The 12753-nt window shown below is 37.8% G+C and overlaps 1 protein-coding gene across 1 annotated transcript in view; it reads right to left on the reverse strand.

Moving 5' to 3' along the window:
• Positions 1–893: 893 nt before the first annotated feature.
• Positions 894–12753, reverse strand: part of NLGN4X (neuroligin 4 X-linked) — a 183830-nt gene continuing 171970 nt past the window's right edge. The window contains exon 5 of the mRNA XM_066599914.1: positions 894–2636. Within this exon, the coding sequence (XP_066456011.1) occupies positions 1796–2636 (841 nt within the window). The 3' untranslated portion in view covers positions 894–1795. The remainder of the gene's footprint in view (positions 2637–12753) is intronic.

The following is a 12753-nucleotide window of genomic DNA, read 5'->3' on the forward strand; positions in this document are numbered from 1 at the left end:
GGCCTAAGGGCTCAATCACACGGGCGCATCGGCTTCCGTACACCGGCAATGAAGCCGGTCCCATGTTCTTTCCTCCGGCGCTGCAGAGAGACAGCCGTCTTAAGCTACGTCCGTCTCCTTCCTGCAGTCACATGGGTGCATCGGCGCCGGTGTACGGATGCCGATGCGCCCGTGTGACTGAGCCCTCAGATGGTAAGTTTATGGATCATGGTTTTATATGGATAAATATTTACCCTAAAAAATATTTTAATAATAGTCCAATAGAGTGTGTCACAATTTCTTTCTGTGAAATTCAGAGGAATATTCGTAGTGTATTATGGCTGCATACAACTTGGAGCTTGTAATATGTTTATGTGCCTGAGCCCCTAATACAATACATTACTTGGCAAAAGTATATTCTATCCTACCTAAGGAACAGAACTGACAGGTTGGAGCAATTTAAGGAAAATGGAAGGAAAAAAAAACAAAATATAACTCTTTCCAATAAAATGTTTAGAATTTATTTGAAAATCATTTGGTGGTCTGTCTTTTTAACTTTCCATAATGTGCATTACTTATGTAACAAGTACATAATCATTAATAAAAAAATAAACAAAAATGAGAAATAAAAAGTTGACCCACAGGTTATATGACAAACATTAGGCATAGTGGCAAAAGGCATTGCCTCAGTTATGATTAATCTGAAAACATGTTGCAGTAATTATTTCCTTATCATTACAAATAATATACACAGAAGCAAACTGTATGCTCTGGATTTCTTTTTGCTTTCTGTAATTTCACTAATAATATACTCTGAGATATTTGGATCTTAATGGAAACAACAATTTCAAACATTCTCATATGCATTTATAATTAGATTCATTATCATTGAGCATTTACCAATTTTTCTTTCATAAATTCATAAAACAAGAGCAAAATGTAAAATACTGCTGAAAAGAAAAAAAATAATGTACAGTAAATTTGCACATGCATACTGTATCTGTAACCTCAAAGGGGAGTTTTGTAACATATCCAAAATGTCATCTTCAAATGAGCTTGCATTATTTCCTACAAATGAATTATATTATAAAATCACATACCTCTGCTTTGAGGACAAGTTATTAAGAAGAAAACCATTTTTTCTTGTTCTGGAGGCAATAGAGATGGTTCTTGACTAATGTATATACACGTAGGTCACAACTAAAAGCACAATCTTTCTAAAAGGTTTTTTTTTTTCAAACTTAAAACAACAATAAAAGATATTTTGAACTCACAGCTATTTACATTTGTACAAATGTTTTTTGTTTTTTTTTTTACTTTAAATACAGTTCATGATGGCATTTACCTTTGTTGCCACAACTATACATTTTTAACTCTGCATAGTCAGTCCTCTGCTTTAAATACAATTTCCATTGTGAATAACAGCTTCATAAAAAGCTCAATATACTAACATGTCTGAACAAGCGTCCCTTGTTTCTTTATGGCACATAGAGAACTTAGAAAACAAAAACAAAGCAGTAACATTTGTCTGTTCCAGAGCAGCTTCTTTCATCATATATGATAAAGAGGGAAAAATCCATTTTCTTCTAGGAGATTGCTCAGAATATTAAGTTTGTCTAAATTCTTCTAGCAGGAATAAATTCATAAGCTTTATCTTAACAGCATTTTACATAATTCACACTTCGACTGATCAGTATGAATATAGGACAATTCCTCAAGAAAGGAATGAGTAAGAAAATAATTCCTTCTTTTCTAATTCTTCACAAGTTTTCTGTTTGTTTTTGTTTTCTCCAAGAGGATGAAAAACATTGCAAAGCTATACTCGTGTGGTGGAATGCCCATGGGGTAAATTAGTACTATTTTGGCCTCCACTAAAAGTATTAAAGGTATGCAGTGGTTGCATCCCTGTTAATGTGTTTGGAATCATTGTTATGGTATTTGGAGTCATGAGAGGAATATCGTCAGGTGATCTTCGTAAAGTGAGGGTGTAGTCTGGTGGACAGGTCAGTCGGAGAGTGTCATGTGCTTGGAGAGCTTCACACTCATGATCATGCTCCAGTTGTTTCATCTGCAAAGACATAATTTCTTCATTTTGAATATGAGCTATATCATTTGTCGTATTCCTTTGAGGACTTGGCCGTCTGTGGGTTTCATGACGTCTTTTATCTTTTTTATAATACAAAGCTGCAAATGCTAAAATATTCAGAAATAAAAGGGATGCTCCAACAGCAATTGTGACACTGAGTTCTGTTGAATAATCTCTTTTATCTTCTGCAATTATAGTAGTTTCCCCCAGGACAGTCTTTTGTGTATCTTTAGGGTTATTTGCTGGTGTCATTGCTGGACGTTTTGTAGTAGCCCTTGACTTTACAGGAGATCGTCTGGTAACATATGGAAAAGATGTCATGTCTGGTGGAGGTACTTTTGTAGTTGTAGAAACATACTGAAATATTTCATTCAGATTATGTAAATGTGGCACCAGCTCTAACCAAAATGCAACTTTTGTTGCCCTGTAGTGATCTCTTACTCTTGGCTTTAGACCGATATGGAGATATAATTGGTCCTTTGGATCATATTTAGACCAGGCAACTTCTTCAAATCGATTTGGCTTTGTATGGATGAACTTTGTATCTTGAGGGACAGGCTTGTTAGGATCCCTATAAAGAAAGAACATTTAATTAGAACATTAGAGTAAATTTTACACTGAGCCTATCCTTGTTAAGACATTTGATTATTTATTTGCATATATGTTTAATAGAGATGAGCGAACGTACACGGTAAGGCCGATTTCGCAATCGAGCACTGCGATTTTCGAGTACTTCACTACTCGGGTGAAAAGTACTCGGGGGCACTGTGGGGCGGGGCGTGGCGTGGTGGAGCGGGGGGTAGCAGCACGGAACAGGTGGGAGCTCTCTCTCTCTCCCTTTCCCCCCCCACTCCCCTCTGCAACCCCCCGCTCACCCACAGCGCCCCCGAGTACTTTTCACCCGAGTAGTGAAGTACTAGAAAATCGCGGTGCTCGATTGCGAAATCGGCCTTACCGAGTACGTTCGCTCATCTCTAATGTTTAACTATATAATATACCAAAGGTATCTAAATATAATAAATTCTCTAGATTACTATTAGTAGTAGAATTTCATAGTAGTAGTAGAATTAAATTATATTAATTACTAAGTGTTGTACAAACAAAAATAGAACTATATTTTAAAATAACAAAGATGAATGCTAAATATAGTAATCGTCATATACAAGTGAAAAGAAATATTATTTACAGTAGTTCCATTGCCTAAGGTATGTTCAAGTTTAACTTTTCCTGTTCAGTTTCATTATGTACTTTATTCTGTAAAGTCAAGACTTGTTTTTTTTTATGACACATTCTGGAACTTTATGTCCCTTATATTTTATTCAAATTCAAAACAGCATATTTTCACTATATGGTAATTGGTCTTTATTGCCATAAAAATGACTCTGTTTTTATCGTTTACTCACTATACCTTCAAATTGCAAACATAAAAGACCATGAATACTGAAGAATTTAAAAGCTTTGCAAAAATGTTGCCCTATTGGCAAACAGTAGCTTCACTAGTTACTAAAGTAAAAATAAAATACAATTATTTATATACCGAACTGCTGCCAATTGGTAAGCAATGATAGTGAGCTACTTAGCTGGCTAACTATACAGATAAATGTTAAATATTATAGCGTATCTATTTTGTGAAATTATTTTATTCTATTAATCTACATCTGGGTATGGAAAAACTTCAGTACTCCACAGGATGTGCAAATAAAATCAATTTCTCTATTTACCACAGTAGGAGTAAAATGTTTTGACACAGAAGTCTCATGCGCGTTTCGACCTGTAGTCTTAATCACAGTTGAATCAATGATTAAGACACTAGTCAAAACGTGTAAGAGATTTTTACTTAGGATATGTTTTTAGCATATTGTGGTAAATAAATAAATACATTGATTTTTTCAGCACATCCCAAAGAGTGATGTAATTTTTCCATACCGTACTGCTTACAAATTGGTGATCTTGCAATGCTCTATGTACCTGATGGGGGATGGCTGTCTGGAGAGCAGAAACCTCTTTATATCATTAATCCACATCTGATATTCGGTATTGCATATATATATATACACACACACACACACATATATATACACATATATATATATATATGTATATATATATATACACACACATATATATTTATATATAAACCTTTATTTATATACTTCAAATTGAACATCTCAAGTTCTTATTACACACAATAAGGTTTTTCTATGAAATTTATCTTCATACTGACACATTTCTTTATCATAAAATATTGCTCAAAACTTGTCAGGATATTTTAAATTGTTTTATGGATAAGGCAGCTTATGATGGCTAAAATGATGCAGAATATCTACTTTTGCAGCTGTAAGTTTTGCAAATTAATGCTCAATCCGTTCAGACAGGAGCAGTTTAAGTTTTTTGTAACTAAAAATATCAAACACACAGAAAACAAAAATTGTCACATGAAAACTTAAAACACTACAAAATAAAATACTCGGTCAGGTGATAAGCTAAACAAGGGTTATATGTAAATATTTTTGAGTAGCAGCACCTAATTTGCACAATTTCACTAGGGATAAAATTAAATATCATATAACAGAGATCAAGTAAAATATTGTTAAATTTAAATGGAATCTGTCATATCCCCACAGCACCATAAACTAAGTTTTGGTTCTGTTAGGGGGCTTGATAGGGAGCCGGGTGATGTATTTTTTATACTTACTAGCTCCTGTGATCCAGCAGTGTCATCCGGTGAAGATTGTGCAGCACAAAAATCTGACTTGTGAGTGCACTCTCCTATACAAGTCTATGGGAGAGCATGCACACTGGATGCTGAAAAGAGTTAGATTTTTTGTACTGTGCACCAACTTTAAATTGAGACACTGTTGGATCACAGAAGCGGTTGAGTATAAAAAAAATACATCACCTGGCTCCCTGTCACATCCCTTAAAAGAATCAAAACTTAGTTTAAGGTGTTGTGTGGACGCAACAAATTGCCTTTAAAAGATAAAAGTTTAGCTGGCACAGTGAGGGAAATTTACTAAATTAAATGAGCTAGAATTCTGGCTGAGGGCACAGTCAGACGGGCGTTTATTCGCGCGATTTGCGCATGCGCATGCGTCCGGCGATTTTATAAAACCATTGCTTTGCAATGGTATCGGACACATGAGCGCTTTTTATGCGCTCATCCGATAAGTTATAGAACAGAAATCGCAGATCGCACCTATCTGCGATCTGCGATTCCTGTTCTCTTCTCTATATGCGCTCAATGGGCCCGGCGGCAGTAGCATCGACCCCATTGAGAACATATAGTGGACAAATCATTCTCCTCTGCCACAGCTGTAGCTGCCTCTGATTGTTCACAGCCTCACCAATCAGAGGCAGCACTCACTCACCCATTCATGAATTGGTAAGTGAGAGCTGCCTCTGATTGGTGAGGCTGTGACCAATCAGAGGCAGCTCATTCAGCAGGCGGGGATTTTAAAGCCCCGGCTGCTGAATACTACTCAGAGCAGTTCAGGAGAACTGCTGCCGGCCGCGGCTGAACTCTGTCTGCCGGGACCAGGTGAGTATATATATTTTTTTCTTTTTACACATTTCTGGATGAATTTCCGGGAAGGGCTTATATTTTTAAGCCCTTCCCGAAAATTCATCGTGAGATCGCCCGCAGCCCATTGCTTTCAATGGAGCCGGCTGTATTGCCAGCTCCATTGAATTCAATGCGCTGGACAGCTCTGGCCAGTTTCTATTGAAACGCGGCTAGGAGCAGTTTTTTCGGGCGATTTTTCGGCCCGGTCACGCGATTTGCAGATGTGCATCCGTCATGCGATCCGCAAATCGCGGGAAAAAACGCCCGTGTGACTAAGGCCTAAGGCCTTAATCTGCACTAAAAACTGGTTCAAAGATGCACCATATTCATCATCCAGCATGAGACACTGTGATAAATTTGGCACATTTTCGGACTGCTTGTCTAGGTTTTCACTGTTTAATTATTAGATAGTATAGGTACATTTTCCCCAACATTATTATGTTTTTATACAATTACATAGTTTATAATGCTGCAACACCTGTATAAATAAAATGGATGCACAAATCTACAGTGCAACAATTTTAAAGTAAAAACACCAAATAAAATCACCATAGCAATGAAGTTATAAGAAGTACATATTTATTAATATCCTACTTTTAAAAAAATGTAACATCAAGACTGGACACAACCACGTTAAAAACCAGAAGGATAAAAATTCCAACAATCATATAAATAGAAGAAAATGTAATAACAATAAATATGCATATACGTATAATTAATCCCTGACCACTACAGAAAAGTATACTTGAATGTAAGTAAACTGCAAATGCCTGTATACAAAAAATAGCTACCAAGTGGAACTACATATACATTTGTCTAAGACCTCAGTCACACAGGCGCATCGGCACTCGTACACCGGCGCCGATGCGCCCGTGTGACTGACACCAGCAGACGGACGTACCTGCAGACGGCCGTCTCTCTGAAGCGCTGGAGGAAAGAACATGTGACCGGCTTCATTGCTGGTCATGTGTTCTTTCCTCCGGCGCTGCAGAGAGACGGCCGTCTGCAGGTACGTCCTTCTCCTTCCTGCAGTCACACGGGCGCATCGGCGTCTGTGTACGGGTGCCAATGCGCCCGTGTGACTGAGGCCTAAAGCAGCATATTAGATGTAAGTTATTCTGCAATATACAGACCCTCCAGCTGATGCCCCTGAAACACATTTCAACTTAGTGCATTACCAAGGGATTTGCGCTTTACTTATATACATGTCTACTTTTATGCAGTGGTCAGAGATTAATTATAATTATATGCATATTTATTATTATTACCTTTTCTTTTTTATATGATTGTTGTGATTGCCTTCCCTATGGTTTTTATTATTGCTATGTCTGGTCTTGATGTGACATGCATTTTTGAATTAGGATATTAATAAAGAAGTATTTCTTTTAACTTCATTGCTGCAGTGATTTGTTTGGTGTTTTGATAGGTGATAAGGCTGTAAAAGACAAATTTCAGTCAATTTCTTTTTTATAAATATGTTTTTATTATCATTTTTTAATAAAACATACAGATTGTTGTTAGTAATCTAGATAATGGTATATGAAGAATAATTGGTTTATCATAGTAAAAATGATATAAATATTCTTAGAAAAGAATGCCAGAAATATTGTATTTAGCAGTGGCGATATACAAGAGATGGGTACAATGTTTTCTATACAGTAGGAAGGTAGTAAAAATAGCAGGACAAAGTGTTGACATTGGTGACTATCTGTTGTAGTTTCGAAAGTTAAGTCACTTATCCCAGATTTGATGGAATGTGACTATGATATCAAGCCTGCCAGCCACCTGCCACCCCATGGTATTCTTGATTTGTATAGCATTAGTAATTTCAGAAATATGAAGAATTTTGGTGTTCCCCAGTTTCTGGTTATAGGCAATCTAGTCACTGTTAGGCCTCGGTCACACGGGCGTTTTTTCCCGCGATTTGCGGATCCCATGACGGATGCGCATCCGCAAATCGCGTGACCGGGACCGAAAAATTGCCCGAAAAAACTGCTCCTAGCCGCGTTTCATTAGAAACGGGCCAGAGCTGTCCAGCGCATTGAATTTAATGGAGCCGGCAATACAGCCGGCTCCATTGAAAGCAATGGGCTGCGGGCGATCTCACGATGAATTTTCGGGAAGGGCTTAAAAATATAAGCCCTTCCCTGAAATTCATCCAGAAATGTGTAAAAAAAATATATATATATACTCACCTGGTCCCGGCAGACGGAGTTCAGCCGCTGCTGGCCGGCAGTTCTCCTGAACTGCTCTGAGTAGTATTCAGCAGCCGGGGATTTAAAATCCCGCCTGCTGAATGAGCTGCCTCTGATTGGTCACAGCCTCACCAATCAGAGGCAGCTCTCACTTACCCATTCATAAATTCATGAATGGGTGAGTGAGTGCTGCCTCTGATTGGCTCAGCGCAGGGACCAATCAGAGGCAGAACTCACTCACCCATTCATGAATTCATGAATGGGTGAGTGAGAGCTGCCTCTGATTGGTCAGGGCTGTGAACAATCAGAGAAAGCTCATTCAGCAGGCGATATTTTAAATCCCCGGCTGCTGAATACTACTCAGAGCAGTTCAGGAGAACTGCCGGCCGGCCGCGGCTGAACTCCGTCTGCCGGGACAAGGTGAGTATATATTTTTTTTTTGTTTTTACACATTTCTGGATGAATTTCAGGGAAGGGCTTATATTTTTAAGCCCTTCCCGAAAATTCATTGTGCGATCGCCGGCAGCCCATTGCTTTCAATGGAGCCGGCTGTATTGCCGGCTCCATTGAATTCAATGGGCAAACATCATTCTTCTCTGCCACAGCTGTTACAGCTGTGGCAGAGGAGAATGATTTGTCTACTATATGTTCTCAATGGGGTCGGTGCTGCTGCCGCTGGCCCCATTGAGCGCATATAGAGAAGAGAACAGGAATCGCAGATCGCAGATAGGTGCGATCTGCGATTTCTGTTCTATAATTTATCGGACGAGCGCATACAAAGCGCTCATGTGTCCGATACCATTGCAAAGCAATGGTTCTCCAAGATCGCAGGTCGCACGGAAAATCGCCCGTGTGACCGAGGCCTTAGAATGTGGGAGACTAAGGGCCCATTCAAACATATGTCAGTGTGTTGTCTAAGCGTTGGGGATAGTGGACACTATGTCCTATTGTTGTCCATGATATGAATGAAAATATGATATGCTGAGATTTTTGTACATGGAAGAATCATTAATGAAGGAATCAAAAGGAGAAAGAAGTGGGTATTCAGCATATTTAACAAAGGCAAAAAAATTCTTAAATATTTGAAGAAACATTGTGAAAATATTAAATTTTTTTAGAAATTTTGAATAGAATAAGCTTCATTACTCTCAGTTTCTGCTACTGCATGAGCTTTACAGGTAACCATAAGAGAGAGAATAAGATGTTGTCACCTAGAATCTCTGTTTTCATATTTACCCATTGCTTACATTATTTTTTTTAACAACCAGCCTTTGTACTGGTTTATTAGGGATGTTCTATTATATTTAGTTATACTGAGAGATTTTTCCTGGTTGATTGGGGCAAATAGAATTTTGTCCACTATTCTCTGAGTTTTCTTATGTTAAATAAAGTACATAATTAAAGATTGTCGTTGTTTTAGATATGAGGTTAAGAAATGAAGTGGGATGTTCCTAAACGAATGAAAAATTTTGGGAAGCATAATTTCAGTAGTTGCAATATGGTAAAGTCAAGAAAGTGCTAGTTTTGCCTGAAAATCAATGTCCCTTTGGGTTGTTTGTAAAAGTTTTAGGCAAAATTACCAGCATATAATTTAGATATGGTACTTGTAAAGATAATGTCTAAGTATAGAAGTTTTCTCGTTTGTCCACATGAAAAGTAAAGATGACTGGAACCTTGCTTTTGTCCTCCAGGGTATTTCCAGATCTAGGATGAGTAATTTAAAGGCACTGAACTTGTAATATGGTATCTCATCAAATTGGAGGAGTAAATCTGAGAGGTAATCAAGAAAGGTCTCAGGAAAAGAATTGAAAAATAGTTTTTTGAAACCAAATTTGATCAGGGGCACTTTTAGGTAAATCCAGTGTACTCTGTTGGATGTCTTCTCCACTTCCAGAGTGAGGAGCATAGAAGCGGTTCAAGTCCTTTGTGCTTCAGCTATAATATTTATAAAGTGACATCTAGAGTCTAGCAGCCTTTCACATATCCTTCATGGCTGTAGGAAATTAATAATGAAATAATAGAAGAGATTAATGATAAGATAATAGAAGCTAATCATGTGGCAATTAGAGATGCAAAGATTTTAAGATCAAAGTTCAATAGTGACAATGGTCTGAAATTTGTAGGTCTGTCAGCTAATGTTTCAGTTTGAGGGCAGTTGGCACAAGATTTCTTGTTCTTTCATAAGTTTGTCCAAGGAAAAACTTGTCTAGGTGGACAATTCATCCAATCTCAATTTGTCCAATACATCACTATGTCCAACCTGGATTTTATCCACTTAGCATTGGAATAAAAAAGTGATTCTGAGCCACGCATTTTAACCCCTTAGTGACCAGGCCTATTTGCGCCTTAATGACCAAGCCAAATTTTAGAAATCTGACGTGTCAATTTAACATAAAATAACTCCGCAAAGGTTTTGCATATCCAAGTAATTCTGACATTGTTTTTTGCCACGTATTATACTTTATTTAGGTGTATAAATAAACCAATATATTTTTATTAAAAATGCAAAATTGAGAAAAAATTTAAAAAATCATAATTTCTTCATATTTTCAACTGCAATGTGTCAAATATCAGTAAACATACTGTACAAATTTTTGATGACATATATATTTTCATCTGTTTACTTTATTCTGGAAGCATATTTGAAAAACTTTTGTGGAATTATTTTTAGCAATTTAAGGGATGTACAAATGTAACATTAACTATTGAAATTTTGAGCAACATTTTGTTTTCCTTCACCAAGCCAAGATTGCAAAGGCACATAGGTGTCAAAATGATAGATACAAAAGCAATTGGATGAAATCTGGATTAGACGAAAAAACATGTACGAAATGTTTTATTGGATGAGTAAAGCAGTTGGACAAAATGTGGATTGGACAAGGAAAATCTTCTGGTGGAGAAGGAAAGCAATGAACAAAATCTATGGATTAACGAGATTTGGATTGGACGAAATGTCCTGAAACCGATTTTTTTGGTATAGGAAGGGTTACTATTAGAGATGAGCGAACGTGTTCGGCTCCGCCCCTTTTCGCCCGAGCACCGAACTTTGCGAGCAATTCCGTGCTCGGGCGAAAAAAGTTCGGGGGTCGCCGTGGCAGCGCGGGGGGGGTGCGGCGGGGAGTGGGGGGGAGAGGGAGAGAGAGAGGGCTCCCCCCTGTTCCCCGCTGCTGCCGCCCGCGCCGCCGCGCCTCTCCCCGCCCCCCGGCGCCGGCCGAATCTTTACGCGCGGACACTGAAGTCCTCGCTAAAGCCGGTGTCTGGGTGCGTAAGTGTTCGTTAAGAACACGTTCGCTCATCTCTAGTTACTATCAAAGCTGTGAGCATTTATTTTGGAAAAGAAGAGCCTTCAGCCTTGTCATTAAATAAGATAGCTAAGATTGGAGCTAGGATGGAGCTGTATTTTTTATAACAGTCATTAGTTAGGCCATCTGGGCCAGGGAACTTGTTAGTTTTTAAAGATTTAATAGTTTCTAGTTCTAGTATCTCTGAGATTGAAAAGGATTGGAAAAGCAGTGATATTAGTTTCTCTGTAATATTCAGGCGTGAATTTTTGTGGAGGAAATGCTCAAAAGCTTCATGAGAGGATTAGGAGGTTGATGGATTTATAGAGAAGTTATAAAGTGGCATAATAAGCGATGAGTGTCTGCAATTTCTTGGGGGTCAAATACTGCACATGCTTGTTATTATGGTCATAATAGTAATGTACTAGATCTATTATCCTGTCAATAGTATGACACATTACTTATCCTAAGGGCTAGATTAAACTTATAAGAATTAGGCTCCTGTAGTTTAGCTTGTAGTTGAGGAATTTCAGTAGCTCTGGAAGGGCAGAAGAGATCTTTGTTTAAAGCAGGTAGGGTAAATAGTCATTGCTGTAGGTCTATTAACAGGGATTGTCATTCTCTTTTATCGTGAGAAGCAGACTGTAAGAACTGACCAAACATAGAGGACTTATGGGTGTTCCACAGAGTGGAAGAGGAGATTGAACTGGTTTTTTGTATAGTGAAGAATTCCTCAAAAAGAGTTTCAGTCCGGGGAGTATTTTTTAGGGGAATGATAACACAACTATTCCGGACACTCAGCCTCCTCATCCTGTGGGACAGAAGACAGCTCTGACCTGGTCCCAGAGGAGCCCACTAGGGTATCAGCCTTAACGTCACTTCAAGCTGTACCAAGTCAAGAGTTCAGTTTTAAAACTATTTTGAAAAAGTGGAAAATGAAGCACAACTGAAGCTGTAGCTCCATCTGAGTCAAGCAATTTTGGATAGTGTTTTTGGAGAATATAAATTTTTTTATCTAAACTGCATGCAGGAGAGCCACTTGAAATAATCTTCCATAACAGGGACAACACAATTATGAGGAAAGTAGGGGTGCAAAAAAGGATGTGAACTTAACCATGAAGCAACAACAAGAAGTCACATCCAAAAAAGTAATTGCACACCCAAAACAAAATGATTAACCTTTATTTCGAAAATAAACACATGTACCCATTAAAAACACTTAAAAAATTCAAAGACATACCGTTTACTCTACAATACGTAATTACAGGCAACTTACAAGGATAAATATGTCTTCTAACAATAGCTGCATAGTATAACAACCAAAGTGCATATACAGTCCAATGGAATTGGACAATAAAGGGCAAGTCCTTAACATAATCAGAATTGGAAAGTCTGAAATGGAATAGAATGATATGGTATTGGAAAGAAGAAAAAAGTCCTAAATACTATACATGCTCCAGAAAATAAATAGATAAAGCCAGGCAGAAATAGCCACAAAATTTATGCCTGTAGTAGCACTCAAAGCCCAATTTGTATCACCGCACTACATACAGCTTACTAAGGAAAAGATTTACAGTATATTGAACATGAAAACTAAAATATTAAGTAATAAGTAGGGATCAAATAATTTACAGGTAGTGATGAGTGAGC

This window comes from Eleutherodactylus coqui, chromosome 4, assembly GCF_035609145.1.
Source record: "Eleutherodactylus coqui strain aEleCoq1 chromosome 4, aEleCoq1.hap1, whole genome shotgun sequence".
Classification (NCBI taxonomy): domain Eukaryota; kingdom Metazoa; phylum Chordata; class Amphibia; order Anura; family Eleutherodactylidae; genus Eleutherodactylus; species Eleutherodactylus coqui.